Raw genomic sequence first — 24,841 nt, forward strand, 5'->3', positions numbered from 1 at the left:
AAAAGTAAAAACATGAAAATTAAAAAGGGAGAACTGAATAATAAGAGAGCAGACGAACGAGTAAAACAAGAAAAAACGAGATAATTTATAAAAACGGAATAGAAAAGAAAGAAAGAAAGAAAGAAAATAAATTTAGTCATCTAGGTCTTGTTTCCATGGATACCTGATGAACATCGAGACGTTTTCCAGCTTCTTTTACTTACCAACAAAGTAATCATATTTCAATCTATTGACAGATTTTATAATTCTTTTATTTTTAAGCGCAGTCGGACTAATCACTAAATGACTGCTCTGATTGTCTTTTGATATTGTGTATGAATTAACCATGTTCCTCGGGCTAGTTATAACACGACTCGAATAATTGGAAAGCTATTGTTTTTCGTGTTTTTTTTTTCGTTTTTGTTTTTGTTTTTTCGTTGTTTTTTGTTTTTTGTTTTTGTTTTTTTTTGTGTTGTTGTTGTTGTTGTTGTTGTTGCTGTTTTTTTTTTGTTTGTTTGTTTTTTCTGGACCAATTAAAAGACTTTTGGTACTTAAACGAACTCGAAGGGTGAAACTGCCGGTGAGACCCTCTTGAAAAGACGATAAAAATAACCTGATGATGAAAGAAAACTGATGAACTGGAAAAAATGAAAGGAAAGTTTGGACGGATATTGTTAAAAGAATAACCTATTAGGCCCTTCTAACTGCAATTTCCTAAACACCAATAAAAAAAGAAGTTAATGAACGCAACCTAGACAAGATGGCTACTACCGTTCCGATGGTACGTGATTTCCCCGGCGATCGAAAAAAAATTTTTTTACTTTAATTGGGGAAAAAAATTAAAGTATTATCATCAAAAGCTATAAAAACCTGATTAATAAAAAAATCTGTTCATTTGGGTGGATTACGGTCTTGTTTTGAGAGCGGTTAAGAAGTCACGCTATTTTATCACGTTCTTTGGAGATATTGCGTGCTTTTCGTTAACATCGCGTGATCGCGTGACTCAACTATTAGGTCCTAGTCTTTCTCTGTTGATCTGATGGTATATACCGCTGACCAGGCAGCTCGGCCAGGAATGTGTATGGCCAAAGCCAACAGTGTTGACCTTTCAATGACTGAAAACTTTCCCCCAAAAATGCATCGAAAAAATACCATAACTCGGACGTGGCCAACAAGACAGCTTTACTAATGATGGGAGAAACTTTAGAAAACAAGAAGGGGTAATACAGAGTTTGTTTCTTTGTTTTATTCGATCGCATGTTGGCAGGACACGATCGTGAGTAAACAGTGGTTGACAACAATGCAAATGGCATAGCTCACGCGACCAAAAACACCTCCAAAATACCTCATTTTTAACTTTATTCCTCTTTATTCCTAAGACAGAACCTAGAGACTATAATTTCAAAGCTTTCCAAGGAGCAACCGGCCAGGAAACGGAATAGTTATCTGTTGGTAAGTGAAAAAGTATAGCTTAGCGAGGCGTTTCTCATACTTTACGATTGCCTGGTTTAATGGTGGTTTGAATATTAAAATGGTGCGAGTACGACACTGTTTTAAGCGCATTTTACGGCACGATTCCAGTGTTTTTATTACCTAAACACAGCGTGTCTGGAATAATCTTTCCAAAGGTCATATTAAGGTATACTTATTGACTTGATTTTGACGGCGAGCGACCTTAAAAAGCATTTATTTTGAGGTCGACAGAATATACTTAAATCATGCGTGGCGAAGTGAACTTGTACATGTTTGTGACCGCCCTGAAGAATCTAAAAATACTACTCTATCACGTAGTTTGAAGGCTTCAGCTAGACATCAATCACAAGACAGTAGATTGTGAAATAGGGATTCATGAATTTATTGAGTTTTTGGAGTGATTCTGAGACGCGCTTCAGTCGAGTCTTATGTCTTAGTTAATTCCTTAAGCAATCTATGCAGTTAAAATATGCATCTCTCTTCGTAATTATTAGATGCATAGGTTAGCGTCTTTTAACTAGACTTTACGATCTCTGTAGAAAGTATAGGATGAAGTTCAGTAAAGAAGTCGTGTTTTGGACTAATTAATCGAGGCAAAGACTACTCTTGTTGTCGCAAATTCTGCGAGTTTAGGTCGCGAATGCCAAGCCAGTCAGTTCTTCATTGAATCGCGTGGAATAGCTCACGCACTTAACTAGAACGTGAGGAGACAAGCACTTCTAAAAAATCACGCAACAACATGTCTAATGTTAACCTCTTAATTTAGCCTCTAACCGATTTGCTTTTATTTTGACCATGTTCCAGACAAGCACAAACTGGCGTTGCTTTAGGGGAGTCCTAGATACTTTTTTTGCCGTCTGGACCTTCTATAAACAATACCATGTCTCGCTTTCTATATAACCGCTTGAGTCGAATAAATTAGCGTCGTTAAAAAAGTGTAAGGGCACAACCCTAAACCTCGCACAAACATAGTGTATCTTTGTTAAGATGTAAAGTTGATGACCTTTGAATGCAAGACGTGATTTGCGACTCCAGAAAACCTTATATTCATGAACACGAGACACGTATTCCTTACTAATGAAATGCATCACTATTCGCCTATTTCTTGCCGACTGGCCGATATATGATTTTGGCAAAACCTCATTGTATTGATATACAAAATGTTGATGATGTGGTTGATTGAAACCATGCTTTATTCAATTCTTTTATAAAACAAGGAGACCTGAAGGTTGCATAAATTTTGACAAAAAATGGTAAACCACATCACAAATTTTAAGAACTATACTTCTGTTTATTTTTTTGATGTTTCTAATTTTGTTTCAAAATAGTTGGTTATAGAGTATGGCGATACATCAATCAACTTTGCACTCCTGGGGTGCTATGATGCATGTAGAGCACTGTAATAAATCACACCAGAGTCTCTAGATGGTTTGGAATAACAACTTACCAAATGCAAATTAAAAAAATTTCGAGAATATGAAAATTTGTTGTATTAATAATAAGTTGTTTGGCTTGTAAAAGCAATTAAATTTATAAGACTTATACAGCCCTGAAGGCTTATGATACTTTGAAAATATGATTGAAATCTATTTTCATATGCCACTGGGATACAAACTCAGTTAGTTTTGACCGTTCTTGCTCTTTAATGAAATCATGTACAGTCTCAATACTGTATCTATTTAGCTACTTTTTCGTCCTTATAGAAAATATTTTTGTTTTGCCTCATACAATTAAATTCAAAAATCACAGTACAAAAAAAAGTTTGAATAACAGTGGTCCAACACAGTTAGCATTGTTCTGGCTCAGTGTCCCTAAACCAATGAAGTTCACTGTCCTTGGATTGTTTCTGTGCATGATAAGTTGAAAGCTTCTGGATGCATGAGAATATGCATATATTAAGGCAGTAAGGGAGTCTGAAAAGCCAAATATATGCAAACTAGGACACCATGCATGTTGTTGTTGAATAGGTCAGTCATTTTTATTTTTCCTCTGAACTATTTTACTTTTTCCCCAAAGTCCCATCAACTTTTTAGGCAATATTGAAAAATTAATTTCATTTTCAAACTTGAATCGTTTGACTTACTTCCAAATTTTATTGATACTCTAAAATAACCTCTGGGCTAGATCAAAGTCAGGGCACAGCTAACTCAGACTGAATCATAATTTACATTTGTTAAATTTTGTAAAAGAAAAGGAAAAATTAAAGGAAAACTGGTAAACCCAGAGAAAGCCCTTAATTCAATGGAGAGACCCTCAAAAAACTATATATTTATGTTTTGAAAACAAAAATATGCTTATTTGGCCATTAACTTGGAGGACACCCTATGCATCAATTACGTGATTCAGCTATAGTTAAGGTTTCCATATGTGGGTATAAAAAAAACCAGGATAAAAATAAAAGAAAAATACTTTCTGGTATTTAATATTTTTATTATAATTGATATTATCCTAAAACTTTCTGGTCAACTTTCCTAGCAATGGGTTGCCCTATGGTACCTCGTGTTGTACTACTTAATTCCAGAAAAAAATTTCTTAAGATTACTGAAGAGTGTCGGCACTTGTTAAGGTCATGGTTACGCGTGTGGTGTAGAAATGTTAATATCCTGTGAACTAGATTTCTGTGACTAAATACGACATTCCAACATGACGCTGCATGCCAGCACAAACAATATGTAATGACAGCTTAAAACCTGTTGATCAGTTCAAGAAGCTTAGAAGTACCCGAGACATGCCTTACTTTGACAAAAGATATGTCTGACGCATTAATTTGCATATGAGAGGGATAATTGGATATTTGCGGCAAGGCTTACAAGCTAAGGTCATGGTCACCTGGTAGAATAATTGAAGATGGCCAGGGCCCAGTTGTACGAAGCCTGGATAGTGCTATCCGCCAGATAAATCCTTATCCAGTTGATAAGTCGATGCTGTTATCCAATAAATTTATCCACTGGATAAGATTTATCCGTCGGATAGCGCTATGCGGGCTTCATACAATCGAGCCCAGATCCATTGAACCATCCATTGCAAAATATATTACCATGCTTGGTTGCGGCACCACAGCATGACTGAGGGCGAACCATCACAAATAAGTATGATACATGCCACATACGGCATAAGATATGGACTTTATCGGAGTAAATATTGAATACAGTACTGCACATTGTCAAGTATGGTGCCTATTTGGTTTAGTTGGTTGATCACCTATCTTTTGTACAAAAGCTCGTGGTTTTGTCAAACCATAGATGAAATGAATAATAACACCTAAATTAAGTAAATTGATTAAAGGTTCTGACCCTTCTAAGAAATCCAGAACCTGTTGAGTATAGTCTTCACTATTGCATGACCAGTTGAATGCATTCACATGAGAGCATACTTGTTCGACATCAAATTCAACAGACACTGATTTCTCAAGTTCTGATTTTGTCTTATCAGCCTAACTCTATAGTAATACCAGTGACTTTTACACCTTTCTTATAAGAAAATATATAAAATGTTGATTTTTTTTCAAAGAATTATTTTTCAAAGTATTGAGAATCACCAAAAACATAATTCAGAGTTCGAGTATGTTATATGGTTGTGCCAGTAAATCTGTTATTTCTAAAGGTAATGTTAGCAATCCTTATTCTTGCCTTATTTGTGATCTTATGAGCTTCCTGATCATTAAATAGAAGCCAAACTACTTGTAATGTAATAGGTCTTTGCTAAAGTACAGATGGCCTAATTTTGGCTGCAAAATTAAAACCAAAGGTTAATTTTCTAGGACCCTCAATGAATATAATCTCTGGGCTGATCTAATTCAATGGTTTTTATGGCCTAGATACGGCTTAACAGAGGTCATGCATGAACTCAAGACCATCAGCTTAGTTGTATTTTCAGGGCTGTAAATAATGTCTTTTTGTCCACTTAAAATTTCGATTTCTCAGAATAAATGAAAACAAGCCAGTCCTAATGAGCTATACCAATGCTCATCGGAGAAAAAAAATGGAAATAAGTAAAAACGGGAAGGAAGAAAGAAAGGAGATCATGTTTTCAGTAGCAATATTTATTTCCTGGATCCTTAGATTTGGAAAAATATATTATCTTACTCTTTCGATCAGAAGTCCCAAATCCTCCCTACTGTGTATATTGCAGTTGGACTACTCATGCTGTATGAAGTAGTAGTTCCTAGTCATCGTACCTCTGTCTGTCGTCATGATACTATGCCATCTGTTTAATACTTTACTGTTAATAATCATAATTTTTTTATACAAAACATGTGATAGTTGTCCGCCATTTATTTTATTATATCAAATAATATCAATTGGGAGTGCCGAACAACTTACCAAGGAAAACTCATAACATACAGCTGTAGCCATAACATGTTTCTTCTGTTATACTGGCTAATCCAAAACAACTATTAATATAAAGTTTGAATTAACAAATGTACATTTGGTTGATAAACATTTGGCATGACTCTGATTCCAATCTGGCCAGACTTAGTTACAACTATCTTAGCACTAAATATAACTCTCTAAAGAAGATGAACGGCAGACCAACTAAATTATATCATAAATATAGAATGTATGATTACTAATAACGTGCACTTGCAAATGCTTTCTATCTGACTTATTTTAAATTTGTAAAATACTTGGCATTAAATTTTGTTGTTGAGTTTTTCGATACACAGAATGTGGTAGCTAGAGGGGGGGATGCAGTGTGCAGAGGGATTATTTAAGCCTCTTTCAATTTTAATGATACTCTGCTGTATATTTGAATAGTAATAGAAGGGTTCCCTATTTTGATGAATGTAAAAAACATGCACAGCTAAAAAAAAATATTGTCATATATACTTGACAGCTTCTTAATAAATACAGTCAGAGTAAATATTATAATGAAATGTTTATTTTCTCTATTGTTTCAGATTTCGGGCATCGACCATTCAAGTCTAATGTTCCATGTAGGGTCTTCAGGTAATGATGTTAATTTTGATTCAAAACATTAATTTGTTTGTGTATGAGTTAGTGTCATTTCTATCTACCTCATGGACATATTATGAGCCTTCAATAGTATTTCAATGAGGCTCTTGATAAGTTTCAGCTACATTGTTTTAATGATTTTAATACAGGGCTTTCTTTAAACTAGTTCTTCTAAATGAGAATTCCCTATATAAACATTTTTGTTAAAATAAATAAATAAATAATTGAAATTTCTCTATCCCACGTTCTCCCTTGTTTGGCTGACTTTAAAACAGGATTAAAACTACCTCCCCCAGGTAGTTTAGTTAATCAAGGATTGTTGCTTCTTTAGTTAGCTGTGCACAAGCTGTGAATGGCCATTTGTTTTAATTCTATTTATAAGTAACAAAATGGTTTCATTAAACTCTTCAATTAATAATTAGTCAACTGGTTATTGTGATACACCAGTGACATTGTCTCTATTGTCTTCAACTGATATATAGTGGATGGAAGAATTCACTTTTGTAGGGCAAAATGGAATTGTTTAAGGGCAGTGTTTATTTATTTATTATTTGTTTCAAGGCTTTGATCATTCTTGAGTTGTAACAGCAAAACAAATTGAATAAATAAGCCAGCAAGCATACGTGATGAGTGGCAGGTGTATTGACTGTTTAGTAAGAGTGGGCAATATTGGCACTGTAGACATTTGTATACCTGCATTTCCATTTTATGATGTAGACATAAAAACTGCTGATTTGCTTCAAGTTAGATATCACACTGATTATTACTTCGGATGGAGCTCTGGATGGAGGAGTTAAAATGTTGTCTTTCTAATTAGGACAACAAACCAAACCAAATATTAATTTTATAGAACCATGCAATGCAACCTCAACACCTCAGTATGATCTTGTCCATTTACACACTTGCTTTATAATATTTTTCCAGTTCAGGCCAATTTGTAGGAGTTTAACCAGCAATGGATGAGTTATATTTTTTCACAGTATTCAATCCAGCTTTTTTGTCAAAGGAGAACTTCAAAGTTCAACAAAACTGCATCCTGATCAAAATATTTGCTTCTTATTCACAGGACACGAATCAGATGAGGATGATGAGCCTGATTTGTTTCAGTGTGGCAAATGCCGACAAATGTTTACAAATCTACAAAAGTACCTCCGACATAAATCCTCTAGAGAATGCCGACAAAAATCTGCCTCCACACCTTCTACTGTAACAAGTCCTGGTTTTAGCGAACCTGGGGTGAGTACAATTCTTTAGTAGATTATTACTAATCAGACCCAAACACCCAATTTTTATTTTGGGTGGAGCAAGAGGTTGACCCACAGCCCTCTTCCACCGTACCCTTGAGAATACAATTTGAACAGTCTGTTATTCTAGACATTTCTGCAGATATAATTGCTGCAAAAGGATGCCTTTTGGTGATCGTGGATTATGATCATGATATTTTTAAAAAGAAACATGGCATGCACAACCTAGTCATCTGAGTTATATAATATGGACAAATTCTTGCACCTCATGGAATATATGTGTTAGATGTTGTACAACCTACAGTACAAACCTAAGAAGCCTCGTAGAACTGTACTTTTGATAGAAGAAACATAAACTAATGTACAACCAGTGTGCAAACGTGCATGGCCTTATACCACCTTAGGGATTAACCATTAGATCTTTGAGGTTACAGGAATTTATGTTGTACGATTTTTTTTTTTTTCTAATTGTTTCGAGTGTTTGCTCGATATTTCTTTACTGGAAGGAGAGGTTGCGCGATATTTTTTTTTTCGTAGGCGAAGTGCTTGCTCGATTTTTTTGTGGATTTACGCAACACCCTCCTCAATTATCTAATGATCCGTCCCTTAGTATAGTGGCAAGAACAACAACAAGCTCTTGTTCAACATACTACAGAAAATATGAGGCCTTACAGGCTTGTACAACTAACAGTATTTGTACAAGCTTTTGCACAATGTACTTTCATGAGGTTTATGGCTACAAGCTCTCTTTAAATTTCTGTAGGCGTTATCGCAGTATTTTCCCGGGGGGTACTCTTGCCCGTTTAGGGTAGGGATGTGCCGCTGAGCCCTCTGAACCCTGACCCTGTTCCAGAGTAAAAATCGCTGAAATTCATACCCTGTTCCAGAGCAAGATCGCTGAAAACCCTGTTCCAGAAAGGAGAGAGCGTGATTTTATATACCCTGTTCCAGAGTAGAATCGCTGAAAACCATACCCTGTTTGTACCCGTATAGCGAATATAGGGGAGTACCCCCCCCCCCCCCCCCCGGAGTATTTAAGACACGATGTAATTATTTAAGACAACTGTTTGATAACCTACTTAACCAAAATTCAAGGCCAAGGCCTTAATCATACATTTCGCTATATTACTTGTTTACGAGCCCACATATAACTACTACTTACTGCTGTTTGAAGTAGTCGTCTAGTTTACAGAATAAATTTAGAGAACGAGCTTTGGTACGTGCTCTGACGTGAGTACCAAAGCTATTCATTCATGACATACTAGTATGTTACACATTAATGATCCGATCATGCCGTTAAACCTGGCACATGTCAGTTATATATATATCATACATAGTACAGTGACTGTGGTACAAGTTATCACGTATCACGTATCACGCAACCGAATATCGAAACAGATCACGTAAAAACAAATGCTAATTAGCAATTCCACACAATATTAATATAATAAATTCTAGTTTTTTACTTGTTCCAAGTATCTATTCTTAGGTTTTCAAAAAATATATAAACGAGCTACTCGAGAAATAAAGGGCTTTTTCTAAGAATCAACTAGTTAACATGAAACACATAAGTGCAAAACACGTAAAAACACGTTAAATCGGCTGGTCGTTAGACAAACAGGCTAGCATCAGCTCGTGGTAGTCTACTATCATTAGAAAGAGTCAGTCAGTCGTCTGATGTCTTAAAAACTCGATGGTGAAGTTAGGTGTGAACTTGTTATGGGGTAGCGATGACAACTATAAGGCTGCTACGTAAATATAGGCTGTGTTTTCACTAGAAATGTTAACTTGCGTAAAATTCCTGGAGGTGTTTTAATCCGACTCCCACCTTTCAAGAATAACACTGTGATTGGCCCATTTATTTGGTAGGACAACTTAAACCATCTTGCTAGGTAGTTTAACTTTGCCTTATTTCCGGTGTCGTAATTAAGCTAGTTTAAATTGTCCTAGTGAAAACACAGCCATAGAGTTCTATCCATTTGTGCAAGAGCCATCTTCATCATTCGCTTGCTAAAAGCCCCGCCCTACCTGCCCTTTATTGCTTTCCATTTGGGGTTCGCAAGTAGTCTCATAATAAGACGTGTAATAAACCATATCCCGAGGCGTTTTTTGTTTTGTTTTTTGTTTTTGTTCGTCCTAATGGTGCGGACTCTTTATCGCCCCTCCACATGCAAGCGAAACCTTTCCACGGCCTTTTTCAAATCAAAACAGTTTTTGATTTCTCGTATAATAAAAAGTTGGAAGAAAAGAGGCTGACAAAACGAGTTGGACTGTTTACAGGATATTCACTTTAAAAAGCTCGTAAATTTCAAACCTATCGAACAGCCGTTCAGCCCAACAAGATATTTTCATGTTATCATATAAATTGCTTGGTTAAGTAGTTTATGTTAATGCAAGGGTGAACCAAACTCCCTGCGGTCTCCTTGAAAATATCATAGAAGCGTCTCTTTGACTTCTGTCCTTCCATGCCTAGAATCAAGGCCACAATCAATCCTTATCGTAGCGCTTAACGTCAAGTGATTTTGAGAGGATGAAACACAATTTTTCTGTTATTGGAATAACACAGCTTGTTTCGATGTGCTTGTCTTTGATATGCATTCTTGCCGCCCACCAGCTGTGAGAACACGCTAGCTTATAGACATGATTTATCATTGGTCTCTAGAGTTCCTTTATTTTATTTTATAATACACTCTACAAAATTACTCGATTCTGATTGGACAAGAAGAGTACAATTAAATCCCAAATTGAGTCCCAATCAAGTTGCTCAATTTTGTTGAGTGTATTATAAATAAAAAATCGCACAATCTTCTCGTACAATTCGGAATTTTATAGATACTCGTGTAGATTTTAAAGTTCTCAAATTGAACTCGCCTAAAGGCTCGTCCAATTTTGAAAACTTTCAAAAAATCACTCGTACCTATAAATTCCGAATTGTACTCGAGATCGTGCGATTTCCTATACAAATCATTAGCTTTAGAGTCAGATTTGGCATGGCCGATGTTACCAGTACTATGAAAACCTGGTTCAAAATTTACAAAAATAACTAACAGGGTCAAATCTCTTGTTTTCCAGACATTAGAGGGCTACGAAGAAAATAGCGTTTCTCAAAGTCCACCAAAAAGGTAACTATGGTCCTAAGATACGATTGGTAAACATGTACAGATCAGTTTAAATGTTTTTGATACATGCTTCCATCTCGAATCCCATTTGCCAAAACACTAGTTCCTTCCCCGACTAAGAGAGCTTTTTGGAATTCATTGAACCACTGTACAGCTGTAACAGATATATCTATATATTTTAAACTTTGTTGTTCACTTGCTGAATACATACTAAGGTCTCCATTACACTAAGTAGGATGACCCTAAGTAGTATACAGAATAGGCGCGGATCAGCCGTAATAGGGACGTCAGAGCCCAGAGCGTGACGTCATGCTTTGAGCTCTATCCTAAAAGCCCGGAAAGGGGTCTGGGATATAGCTCCGGAGTTGCTATCGTTACCGGAACGTCTTCTGATTGGTTTCTACGAACTATGACGTCACACTTTGGACTCTGATGTCCCTACTACGACTGATCCGCGATCCGCCGTGATCCGCCCGTGGTGAACCCCTATTCTGTATACTACTTCCCTACTGCGAAGACTAACTCTTTTTTTTTTTTTTTGGTGTCCCTCGGGTCGTCCCTCGGGAAATAAGAGCAAAAGACTTGCCCTCAGCACCCTTACACCGTGTAAATTAGCCATTCCGAGGTTGAGGGAAATAACTGGTAGAGTTAACATTGCAGTGCATTTGTTTAGGAGACAGATTTCCAAGATGGCGTCTATTTCGTCCCCTAAGGCAGTCCCATAATACAGTCCGATGCTAGACCCATTTTTCCTCTCAGCCTCTGAAAAGCCAATTCGCCTTTATATTTTGTATACTTTTCTAATATCATTGTCCTTTTGTTCTGTTCTACTAGAAAACATGATCGCAAAGGAATAGCTCGAAGAGTATCAAATGTACCAGAAGCAGATTCTGACCCTCCGAGCCCTGAAACTCCTGTCATTCTACGGGACCCCCCAAGACCTTTTGCAGTAGGTCAACCAATAGCAATGGGAATGTCTCCAGTATGTACCGTAATAAATGGATTGCCCAGCCCTGTATCGCGTTCAGGAATCTCCGCATTCCAGCCTCCAATACCCACGTTAAAAAGTCCCACCGAAAGAGGTCCTATATATAGTAGGCCTGAAATCTCTCACCAAGGGCCTACGTTAACGTCTCGTCAAGGGTACTCTTTGGCCTACACTCAGCCCCAACAGACACCCATGCAACACGTGATTATCAATAATCCGGTCCATCCCGGCCATATCTTAGCGGGACATGGTTGGCCAAGGGCCACTATTGCTGTAGATCCTCATTTTAGCAACAGTAAGGAACCCATTGGGTCCCCTCACGCTCCACCACAAGTTCGGCCTGACGGGAAAAGAGCTGCTACATGTGAAAGTCATGTGCAGACGCCAGGGATGACCGCGAACTCGACGGCTCCACCAATCGTAGTTCACTTAAAGGAAAGAGGTATGTGAAACTCAGACTTGTATCAATAAATCTTTATATATATGTAGATGATCTTGGGTTACGTTGAGGCTTCTATCTTTACAACAGTTCTTTCATATATTCTGGTGCTTGGTGTAATGTGGAGTAATGTGGTCTTTCTTCTTAGCTCGAACCATCAGCCTTGCATCGCAATTTTGCACAGGTTGAAGTTTGATGGTAGCTCAACTAGTAGGCTGTTGGCAAGAATTAAGTTTTGACGTGTTCATCTTACCATTTTACATTTTTTTGCAGGACGACCAATTCGTCCAAAAGAAACAGGCCTCACCGAAGAAGAACTAACTGAAGAATTAATCACACCTTCAGGACAAAAGGTTTTCAAATGTAAAAAATGCGAAAAGGAATTTAGCTTTTCTAGTCGCTTAAAGAGGCACCTTTTGGTGCATACAGGAGCGAGACCCTTTGAGTGTCCAATTTGTTTGCGCCGATTTACTCAGGCTGTCGATTTAAAGAGGCATATGCTGAGACACAGTGGACAGAAGCCTCATGTGTGTCACTACTGTGGGAAGCAGTATACTCGTGGGGATAGACTTAAGGTACGTTCACTAAGGACCTAGTGCCAGGGACGTAGCGAGGTCTCAATTATAGGTGGGAAACACGGGTGGCGTAGCGGTGAGAGCGCTCGCCTCTCACCAATGCGACCCGGGTTCGAGCCCCGCTGAGCTCGGTGTTGTATGTGAGTAGAGTTGTTTGTTGGTTCTCTCCTGTGCTTCGAGGGTTTTCCGGGTTCTCCGACTTTCCTCCCTCCGCAAAAATCAACTCCTAAATTCCAATTGGAATTACAGTGTACGAATAGCTACTCTGTAGAAATGCCACTGTTAAATCCCATTTATTTATATTTATTTATATTTTGGTGCCGAAAGAAAACCAGTTTTGGTGAGCACGTGCCTCCCCTGCCCCCTCCCCTCCCTACGCTACTACCGAGTGCCACATCCCTTCCCAAAAAACGGACCGAAGACATAGCTTCCATGCTGGTTGACACGACAAAAGAAACCAAGATCACATTTGAAGTTCTAAGCCAACCAATATGGCGGCTATGACGTCACATGCATTCCTACCTTACGGGTTTTAGTCAATGCTAGAATTGAGGAACAAAATACGCAATACGATAGGTGCTTTCAGTATGATCATTCAAAATACGGACTTGGTGGCCATGTTGGTGGTATTAACAGAGAAAGCTCAGCGGAATCTTGATCCAACATGGCGCCGATAGTATAGATAATATAGATAATAGATAGTATATCTTGCAAGCATAAAATTCTCATTTTGTCGAAGATTTGCAAACTCATTTCAATTTCAAATATAAAAATGAATGTTGACAGTAGACGTATGATATTTTAGTCTTTTAAAAATACTCCTTGGTTTTTTGAAGTAGTGTTTGCCCTGAGTAGAGCTTTTAGGATTACTTTTAGGATTACCCCGTCCCCTTTCCCCGGCCCCTCGCGTGATCATATTCCTATATCCATTCTTTCCTGTTATTCCAGGTCCATCTGTTAAGTCACTCGGAAGCATCGAATCACTCAATGTCATCCCAACCCTACAATTGCTCTCGCTGCAATCAATCATTCGAAGAAGCAGAGCATCTCCATCTTCACACGTGCGGAAAGCTCGAGGATGACCCTGATAACCCAGCCAGCAACGACCTAGACAAAGCGGCACACGAAGAAGAAGATATTAGCAACCAAGGCTCATTCAATCAAGAAGACTCCATGTCAGGATCCGAGGATCGAGGGGAACACAAGCCGAAGATCTATCGCTGTGAGATCTGCCATTCAACGTTCACCAAGTCAACGTCTCTAAAGGCGCACCTAATGAAACACACCGGTGAGAGGAAATACCGATGTGAACATTGCTCCAAGACCTTCTTTAGTTCTAGCAGTTTGAAGATCCATGTGCGTGTCCATACAGGCGATAGGCCTTTTAAATGCAAGGACTGTCCGAGAAAATTCAGCGATCCGTCTAATTTTAATAAACACAAGCGATGGCATGCCAAGCAGAGGGCCCATGCGGGGTACGGCGAGTACTCGATGCATGCAATTAGTATCCCCACTTCGAATGCTGTTGTCGACGAAAGTTCGGAAACGAAAAGGAGAAGGATGAGCGACAACGATTCAATCGGAACAAGTTCGCTGAAAGAACGGCACGACTCCGGAGCGAGTTCGTACGAGGCCGAAGGGGGACAAACACCCGAAGGAAGCGACACTTTGTTTGTCGACGACGAAGATGAGGAGATATCAGTAGACGATGATGAAGTTCAAGTTGGGTTTACATCGCCTAAGGTACTAGTTGGAATGGAGGATAATGTGAGTGACAACGAACATACAGCGATGGAGAAAGAAGAGGAGAAAGAACAGCAACAACAACTTCCTGAAGAAACGAAAGAAGAGGAAGAAAAGGATGAAAAGGTAGAAGAAAAATAAAATGCTCATACATATTTGCCACAATAATTTTCCCAAAAACCATTATTATAAAAATGATTTAAATATAATTATGATAGGTTATTGGGATTCTATAATCTTAGGGTATTATAATCCATTTTTTTTTAATAATTCACGTTTCATATTGCATAGTTATATATGTTATCACACTTCACAAATGGTGGACTTAAACAAGAAACCGCACTGAAAATGAAATCATGCGTCCATCGTTCTCCAGCTCAGTTATTATTTCAATAGCGGCTTCTAGTAACTTTAGTTTTATCAGATAGAATTCCAGTTTTTCGAGTTTTCTCAAGTCACCTTGATTGAAAAACACAATGCCCTACATACCTTCAGGGGAGTGGTGCAGGGGGTGCACATCCCCTCCCTGGTTCGACTTTGTGCCCCTACTTCAAAGATTTAACCAATACATAATTATGTTTTTTCCCTTTGATTCTAAGGGGTGCACCCCTTCCTGGGTTAACTATGTGCGCTGCACCCCTTGCGCTGCACCCCTCCCTGAACAAATTCCTGGATCCGCCCCTGAAATTGTAGTGCAGTTATCGAGTATTGGAGAAGTTAAATCGTAGAACGTATGGCCGTGAGTGTGATCTCGTTTTTGATGCGGTTTCTTTGTCGGAAGGTCCAAAGGAAAAGCAAGGTTGACTTTTCAAGTCTTCAAACCCCTTAAAGGCCGATTTAGACGGTACGATTTTCGCCTACAACTATCGTATACAACACGCTCGCGTGTGTCGTAGGCGAGTTGTAGGCTTGATTGGTGTTGTACTCGTAGTCGTATATAGTCGCTTATAATCCAACTAATGCAATTTGATTAGAATCCTTATATCTATATCTATATATATTCATAGTTATATTAATCATATCCCATAGTTATTCAATCGTGGCTCTCTTTGGTTGGATGAGATTTCGTATGAGATATCTGTTACATCTTCAAACTTCCCCTCCGGCATATAAGCCTTTTCATAGTTTAAGAATCGATTCCACTGCGCATGCGATTTTATCCCGAATTTCTCACCTTCTTTTGTTTAATTAAGAACAAAAGAAGGTTTAGACAAAAGAAGGTGAGAAATTCGGGATAAAATCGCATGCGCAGTGGAATCGATTCTTAAACTATGAAAAGGCTTATTACGAACCTATTCCTTTTCACATTCGGTACCAAAAGCATTGGACTAATTCCCAACATTACAGGTCACGTGATCAGGTGATATATTCACAGGTCACGTTGCTATGTGAAACATTTGCATATCATATTGAATTTAATTAAATTGAACTAATTTCTAACGGATGTCGTGCATTTACCTGTCACATGACCAGTGGATATGCTTTACAGAACACTTGGCCATGTGATATGTATGTGTATATATATATAGACTTGCATATCACGTGAGCATTGAAATAATTCCTAACAGTTGTTGTAAACTTACGGATCACGTGACCAGGTGATGTATTCACAGATCGTATGACCTTTGGATATGCTTCATATGTCACGTGACTGTGTGCTATACATTTGCATATCACGTGACCATTTCCCCCATTTAGTTACAATTGAGCGGGAAGGGCGAGAGGTAAAGACACATACATGCCTCATCACGCAAAAAGCCACAGTTATATATCCACGTAGTTTTTAATTGTGTTAACGCAAAAGTCGTTTTATTATAAGTGACTTTACTCTAAGTAAAGCTCCATATGTCGAGGACATAGACGACGGACTCGAAGCGAGGTAAAACATAGTCTAGGTTCGATTAGATTGGTCATCTATACAGACGTAAATGTATCATTTATAGTTTTAGCAATAATAATAATAATAGTATAGTCGTTAATATTAGTTAATTTTATTGATTCGATTAGTACTTACTCTCGTCTCGTTAGGCTGCCACGCAGATGACGATGGATTCGAAAAAACGAACGACAAACTCAAATTGACGGAGAATTCAAAAGAATTCTTCCTTAACTTTTGAAATAGTTGTTATGTCCTTAAGACGAATGAGAAGTACCTGACGGGTTCGAATATTGATTTGGATTATTGTTGGTAAGCCGTCAACATTATGCGCAAATTGGTAGAGACCTTGCGTCTTGGTTTCTTGGGGCAGATCAAACGAATCGTATTGAATTTTGTGGACTACATAATAAGTCATGCGCAGATCCAACAAAAATAAAACAACCCTTCCAAATTCAAGAATCATATATATTTACCGCATAGACTCGAGAAAAAAGAGGAAACGGCTTCTGAGGGATTCCCGCGGGATATTTTAGACCAAACTACATATTTGTCATTGCGAAAGGAATTTATAATTCTCGCCGAGTTTTCCCGGCTGTGAGAAGATTCCTATGAAAAGCTGAATTCATTCACTACTTTTGGGGTATTTTTCCCAGTTTTAGCACAAGTAGAGGACGCCCGTCTTCTATAAATAATAATTTTGTATCCGCATTTATAGTTAGATAAGCATTAATGGTTAGCAGGAATTGAGGTACACCCCCCTCCCCCCACGGGAAAGGGTAACACAACTTAAGTTTCCTGGATAAATATTAGCTTAATAATAATCCAACGCATTTATAATTAACAAATCAATAATCACATATCATTGTAAATTGGTATAGTTTTTAAAATATTTACGATTACCATAGACTGTACAAGTCTCGGTGTCATTAGAGCTAGCTTGATGGATTTGCTTCTGTACTCATTCTCTTCTAATTCAACTTATATCTAAAACGAATTCTTATTGGTCAGATCACTTACTTAGTAACACCAATCACGAATAGTGTTTTATTCTAGAACATCTATGGAACCATTGAAAACTGTTACAAATTTGGCTCAAGACGCAGCCTTATTGCTTATTTTTTTATCATCATAGTCGTTAGAAAACTCTCTAAGAAAACTGAAACCTTTCTATTTCGCGAAAGTGTTAAAAACTGTTACTGTTTTATTTTATACTGGAATGTTTTGGTATTCTATTGAATGGTACTACAAATACTCAAACAAGAAATATGTATTTTCGTACTACGCCACGCATGCATCTACCTTTCGGTCTCTCTGTAATATACTTTCTCGACAGATACAAATTATACGCCGTACTCAGGCGAAACTAACTACGGGATTTTGGACTTGAGGACTTTACTTCCTATCGTACTACTTTATTGGATTATCTTTTGTGAACTTGACTGTTTTATATGCTACAAAATTGTCTTATATTTTATATACTACTGACTTGAAATTAAGGTTAAAAATGCTTCAGGACGGGAAGTAATGTTCCGACGACATCCAGACTTTATTATAATAAATATTTATATGATCGCATGAAGAACTTCTAGTTGTAGGCTATTAAGAGTGCTTATATACTCATATTTAGAGCTATAGTAGTCTGATAAATAAATCTTAGAATTCATATTACTATTAGTGCTAAAAATGCTCAAAATATTATCGCTTTGCATAGATCTCGTTAGTTAATTGACGCTGTTTACACTGTTTAGGCCTCAAACTCTAGCCAGTTTTGTATGCTGTTGAAATCACTGCGTTGCGCAAAGAATCATAATGCTAGCGTTCCATGCTCTAATATTGCGCAATCTTAGGTTGAGTATGCACAGATCATTGCTGGATCTGTAGAGTTTATTAAGAAGGCGTAGAGCGTTATACAATGCGCAGAGTTGAGTTTAGCATGCGCAGACTGTTATAGGGTGCGCAAAGTTTATTTAGATGTGCCAAGCGTCACAGAGCTTGAACTTAGTGCACACAACTTAGTAAAGCTCGCCCACTAGTTGTAAACTTATTGTAATTTCTTTCTGGCTTACTTTAGCGTTGTGGTGTTATCTTATTTTTTTGTTAACTCAATGGAACTTCAGTCGATGTATTTATTTTTCAACTTTGAAATGTCTAAACAGTCAGATGTAAATTGTTTTCTATTTTATCTATTTACTCTTTAATGGCTTACATTTTCACGAAAAACAGTGTATCTAGCGTCAAATCATTCCTCATAGCCTGCAAAACTGAGCACAAAGTTCATGAAGAATTTGGTTTTCATCAACTGAATACTTTGTCGTAGTCTTAGTCTTAGTCTTGTTCAGCATGTTCGGCTATAATGATTTCCAAAACTGATTATTTTCTTATTTACATTTCAAATATACAATATATACTGGAAATGATTTTTAAATATATACATACAATATATACACCATGTACTGTCTATTGATATATATGGTCCTTAATCTGCCATCCGCAACGATTAACTTATTTAACTGGGACGGCTGTCCACACTATCGATTAATTCTCTACTTGCGCGCTTATATTTAAAAGCTTTATCTGCTGGGTACCATAACATATAAACAAAGTCTTTGCATGAAAGCGAAGTTATTGGACTACTTTTAGTGATATATGACAACACGTGCCTTTCCTGTCAGCTATACCCTCGCTTTCATGCAGCGACCATCGTGGTACCTTGTTAATGTCTTCCTAAAAAAAGGTACCACTAGCCTTACGATTGCCTACTATATAATCAAGCTAGCTCTTCAACAGAATACTCTTCATTGAAAACTTGAATTTTCTCTTACCCCAAGAAAGAGAGCAACAAGAACTTGCCTCGTGCGCATAGAACAGTGAATCCAATTCCAAATTTTGCGCACCACTGGTGGCAAACGTTTAGCAATCGTATTCCAAAATGCAGTTCCGCGCGCGGTTCAAAGTTCTTGTCACTCTTTCTTCAAACGAAGCAATCTATCCAGAAATATTTTATGCTGCTCCCTGTTATACCAAAGCAATATCAACCACAAAATATAAACGTAGTATTCAATTTAGTTAATATTAGTTTTTTAAATAACAGTATAGTATTTACTGGTAATTTTAAATCAATCGAAGTAATTATTAGTATGTAAATGGTTAGACATTAGTTTCATAGTCAAGTATTAGTTAGTCATTGCACAAAACCCTTGATCATTGGTTAGTGATAGAAAATTTGTGGATTACAAGTCTGTGCTCCCTTATGGCTCTTGTATATGAGCTCTGTTTTAACCAGTGTTCAAGGGTTTAGTTGTTTCATTAGATTTGGTGTAGGGTTGAATATTTCATACCACACAAAATTGTACCCTGTTTTTCTAATCTCACTTTTGCGCACTGCTATTTATTTTAAGAAAAGATTTCCCCAGGCAAAATGCTGGGTTTATTTCTTCTTCAAAGGCGTTTGAGCAGGCTGACAGCAGCACGGAGGAATGCCGGAAGGTACTTCCTGAAGTGCCTGTTCGTGAGACGTAGAGAAACCCCCAGTACAATTCAATTATAAAGAACACTTGAAAAACTTTGCAGTTGCGCCAAATGATGTCAGGAGAACCTACATAGCACTCAGTCGATGCATTAGGTGTGATTCATTGTATTTTTTTATGGACACATTTCATCAACTACTTGCTAGGTAGGCACTCCCATCATCAAGGGGTGATAATTTTGAATTCTGTTACGACTAGAACATGCAGCATGGTTCCCACTATGACGTAATCTGAACGCAAGAACCAATGAATAGACCATTCGATTGATGGCGTCATTTTACTTACCACTACCAGAATGCTTCGCGAATTTTTTCAATTCCAAATTATTATTGCCTCATGCGAATATTAAGCTGATGCTGATTGCCAAAGAAGCAATGCGCAAAGGATTCTGGTATTTGTAGTATATACGACGCAATATTTTGTTTCTTGTATCAATACGTTTTGTGACACCAAGTGAGACCCATGCAGAGTGTACTAGCTGTAGACATCACTTCTGTACTGTTTTTTTATATCATAGCAATATATGCAAACCAAATATATCATTGGATGCGATGGCCATCCATCGCTTGTTAATATATTATGGCTATACATTAATCCTTTTAATGATGGTACATAATATGCCATATGTAACCCAGCATGTAAAAGTCAAGTAAACAGAGTTATTATTGGTTAAAACATGACTCTATTGGTATTCTTTTTATTTAGCAGGAAGCAGGCAGTGGAGCGTGGTTTGGGAGAGTTGTGTTTTGGGAGGGGTGTGTTTTGGGAGGGGTGTGGTTTGTAAGGGCGTGTTCTTGGCAGGCGTGTGGTTTGGGAGGCGCGTAGGTTTGGGAGGGGTGTGGTTTGGAAGGGGTGTGGTTTGGGAGGGGTGTGGTTCTGGAGCGGTGTGGTTTGGAAGGGGTGTGGTTTAAAAGGGGCGCGGAAGTGGGATCGAGCATTGTCGAGAAAATGAAGGCGTTTGTAGAAAAGGTATTGCCATGCACTTTTGCCGAGCGCAGGCAAACTGACCATGCATTCGATCCAATGATTTATTCACGGTGGTCACACTAGTACGCATTTATAAGAAACCATTGATTACCATAATCACTTGGGTTCAAAGCTGCAGGCGGTTCGAATGTCGCTCCGTTTACTCCTCTACCAAAAGCTAAGGATCCCGACTCCAAGCATTTTGGTGCCCACGTTCTCAATTGAATCTTTTCCATATTATCCTCGTTATTTGAACAGGTTAGTCAGAACTACCATAATAACATTTCCCGACTTGTGACTGTCGGCCATAATTTACGACTTTTCGGCTGCCATTTTAGTTTTGGCCAGAGTTTACAAATAGAACTTATTATAGTTAGGTTAGTTAGTTTATTTATGTGCTTTACGCTTTACCTCACAAACACCGCGGGTTTGAACAGTGCCTTTCCTTTGGCTCTCCAACGTTCGCACGTTGGTGTTCTTAACTGAGTTGTATGCTATAAAGTTTTTTTACACGTGCTTCGTCTCTCAAACGCCGGGTTTGTGCAGTGCCTTTCCCCCTCGGTCCCCCAAAACTTTGCGTGTTCGTGTTCATGAAGATGCATATTACAATTTATTATATGTGCTTCGCCTCGCAAACATCGAGTTTGTGCATTGCTTAACTCTCGGTTACACAAACTTTTCCTAGTCTATGTGTCTATGTATTGAATTATTTTGCTTTTGGCTGAGATTTTGTATGTTCCTGTCATGTTCTAGTAATTTGCATCTAATTTGGTGCTCTATTGTTTCTGGTTTTTGTTGCGCCCCTTGCTTTTACGAGCCTTAATTAAGGCGCGATTACAAGGAGCAATTTTCTGTGCAACTTTCCTAGCAAATGCGTTGCGGCACAAGTTGCATGGAGCATTGCAGCGTGTAACCTACAGCGCGATTTGAAAAAATATTGCGAGACTCGTTGCGAGGCAACGATTGCGTCTCTGTTGCGTCGTGTAAACTCTTGCGCTGTTGCGAGACAAGTTGCAGTGAAAATTGCTCCGTGTGATCACGCCTTTACGCTCGTTTCAAGGTTTCGAACTATTTTCTATTTTTAATTTTTAAATAAACTCGCAGATAGATTTGCAGTTTTTCAGAGTGAGGAACGAACCGGAGAAAAGTATTACTTGAATCTATCAAGGGAATCTCGCACGTGATACCAATGTCCAGGAATCAAGATGTTCACCATCTGTAAATCGTAATTATTGGCAGATTAGCATATGGAGTAATGAAAACTATTACATAATGAGACTAACTTCAGATGTCTATTTTAAGAAACGTTTCAGGAAATAAATATGTCGCTCAAATTCTGGCGTTTAAACGGATTCATCAGTCAGTTTTCCTGTTCGTGTCAAGCTAGAAATAGAAACGATGTTTAGTTATTAGATTGCTTCTATATTTGGTTATAACAATCGGTATCTATTGTGATTTGAACTGAAATAGGGTTTGAAGGACGAATGACTCGACAAAAAAGATTGCGATTCATCTAAAATCTATATTTATATTTATATGTATAAATATAGTCTTTACTCAAAATTCCATAGAAATTTATATTATATACAAAGCCTACAGTCATATCCCCATAGAAACGCTTTCAAGAACTAAATGCAGTTTTATGAGAGAAATCAAACAGCTGCTGTGATTGGCTGAAAACTATGACGTTTCTCCATCAAAAGAAAAGATGTTTCTTTGCCCTAAAGCGATATTTATCCCAACCAAAAGCACCATCTAGTTTATCGAAATATCTCTAGAAAGCTGGAAAGAATTATTTTCGGTAATATAAATGTACAATTTAAATAAAAGACACTCTGCCAAGTTAAAAGTACAATTCCGTGTCACCGGTACGACGTGATTAAAACTTGACGTATATGACAAGTGGCTATATATATTCAGTGACGTAATGGTGACTTTGTAAACAATGACTTATATGGGCTCCTTTAAACGTGATCTGGACATCTACCACGTAGTAAAGAGCTTTGCACGAAATTTGGTACATGATCTCAAGGAAATGGAAAATGTATTCAAAATATTGGTATATTTTTCTTGTTTCCAAGCCAATGCTAACCGTCACGCAAGCGACTTTTATCAGGAAAATAGGAATAATTAACTTACAAAGTTGAAAGATAATACAAAAACATCAAGAAAAAATTGAAAACCTGGTATAAAAAACCATCTTCTGAAAACCAGAATCGATTTTGGATGTAGAAAATAATAGAAATAAGAATAAGATAAAATAAGAAAAATAAAATAAATGAAACGAAAGATAAAATAAGAAAAGAAAAATGAATAAAAATAAATAAAAGAAAAAAAGGAAAAGGAATTGAAGTAAACACACAAAAAAAAAAAAAAAAAGAAAGAAAGAAAGAAAGAAAAATGCCATACATTTATTTCCTCCTTCAAATGGTACCTGTTTATTTTTCAAATGTATCTTTTCATGACGAAATTCATGTTCAAAAAATAGACCTTTCCCGAATTTGCTCGAGTGACCACTAAACAATGGCTCCATGTCAAGGTTGGACTTGAGAAAATACAGTAAACATATGAACACATCAAGTCGACTTGGAACCATTGCTGTCACTCAAGCAAATTCGGGAAAAGTCTATTGCCCTTTATCTATAGTCTAAATACATTAAACACATAATTAATAGAGGTTGTTTGAACTATGGCATCATTTCTTACCATAAATTATATACATAAAGGGAATAGTTGTATTAAACTTAAACGAGGAATTCTGTAGTGGTAGAAAACGATGCCATAAAGCAAACACTGTAGTTTAAACTGGAATTGATATTATAAATATCAAAATTAATTTCTAACTTTTCTCATATTGAAGGAATAGCCTTATTCTTAGACCTGAGCGGAGTTGCAAACCTTCGTACATGAAAATTTTACGTTTTAATTTCAAAAAACTGCAATCCGAGAATTACTGGCTCATATCAATCCAGGTCAACACTAAATGAGTAGCATCAGTATTCAATACCAAGGAATTATTATTGCAAACTTTTTATTTTGTTAATTATTTTTATACAGTAAAGTGATTTTTGTTCGTATTTGAAAACAAATCATGAAAGAGTTATTCAGTGAGATCTCAAACTTAAAGTGATTTAGGATATACAGTACTAGTCTTTCGTGTGCAAAATTATGAAATTAAAGCACATCGCATAATTAAACACTTCCAGGTTGTGGAAAAAATGGGCCGAGTATATTATGGATGTGGACACGGCTAAAAAACCGCTGATTGACTAATTTAAATCTCAACTGAGAGTGCGCAATATGGTTTACCGCTGAATTTATCGCAGGCGCCCTGACAAAATGGCGGACGGGGAAAGGATTCCTGTCGAGTATTTTTCGTTCCGAAAATCGCAGTTTTTATCTCAAACACCTTGATCATATGCCGTAGTTTATCAATAAAAGGATACAGACGAGTAACACGATGCCCGGTAGATGGTAAATTGTCAAGTTTTCAGTCTGATTCGGACAAAAACAAGTCATCGAGTAAGCTTACTTTGATAAAAAGACAGAGAAGGAATATAATTATTGTTTTCTTGTTCCAAGTCTATTTCAAGATTCTGAACTTGAAAAGCTCATCGATTGTCAAGATAATCAAGTAAATATAGTCATGGATACTGTAAATTTTGAAATTCGTAATAAAAGTTATAGGTGAACATGCTTTTACCCCGATTATGATGTAAAATACCTTACTTATAAATTCTGGTACTCGCAAATTTTCGACAAATTTCAATAACGTGAGGTAAAATCATAGATATGCCTTCGCTTGGGGATTTCCCAAACAAAAAACACAACGAAAAGCAAAAAAAAAGCAACAACAACAATAACAATAAATTATTCAAACAGTTTCATAAGTTTCAAGACGATTTTGAATACAGACTGAAGTTACTGTTAAAAGGCTAGTTTAATCACCTCCTG

General features: G+C 37.3%; 1 protein-coding gene across 2 annotated transcripts; it reads left to right on the forward strand.

The window, feature by feature from the left end:
• The first annotated feature begins 1,039 nt into the window (after nucleotides 1-1,039).
• Nucleotides 1,040-20,596, forward strand: LOC116297179 (uncharacterized). 2 transcript variants are annotated; one of them, XM_031705353.2, is made up of 8 exons: nucleotides 1,040-1,199; nucleotides 1,359-1,431; nucleotides 6,353-6,401; nucleotides 7,474-7,643; nucleotides 10,724-10,773; nucleotides 11,605-12,200; nucleotides 12,471-12,772; nucleotides 13,721-20,596. In XM_031705353.2, exons 1-8 carry the CDS (start codon nucleotides 1,168-1,170, stop codon nucleotides 14,654-14,656), a joined length of 2,208 nt encoding a protein of 735 aa, XP_031561213.2. In that variant the 5' UTR covers nucleotides 1,040-1,167; the 3' UTR covers nucleotides 14,657-20,596. The 2 variants fall into 2 exon arrangements, with proteins under 2 accessions (XP_031561213.2, XP_031561222.2); XM_031705362.2 differs by having other exon boundaries at nucleotides 1,363-1,431.
• The last annotated feature ends 4,245 nt before the right edge of the window (nucleotides 20,597-24,841 follow it).

The sequence above is a fragment of the Actinia tenebrosa genome, unplaced genomic scaffold, assembly GCF_029948245.1.
Source record: "Actinia tenebrosa isolate PJP-AT-01 unplaced genomic scaffold, QUT_ActTen_1.0 PGA_scaffold3__52_contigs__length_22856419, whole genome shotgun sequence".
Taxonomy (NCBI): Eukaryota; Metazoa; Cnidaria; class Anthozoa; order Actiniaria; family Actiniidae; genus Actinia; species Actinia tenebrosa.

Coding starts and splice junctions, on each gene's coding strand:
- LOC116297179 (XM_031705353.2), top strand. CDS start 1,168: ATGATGGGAGAAACTTTAGAAAACAAGAAGGG. Junction 6,402..7,473: donor GTTCCATGTAGGGTCTTCAG/GTAATGATGTTA, acceptor TCTTATTCACAG/GACACGAATCAGATGAGGAT. Junction 12,201..12,470: donor AGTTCACTTAAAGGAAAGAG/GTATGTGAAACT, acceptor ATTTTTTTGCAG/GACGACCAATTCGTCCAAAA.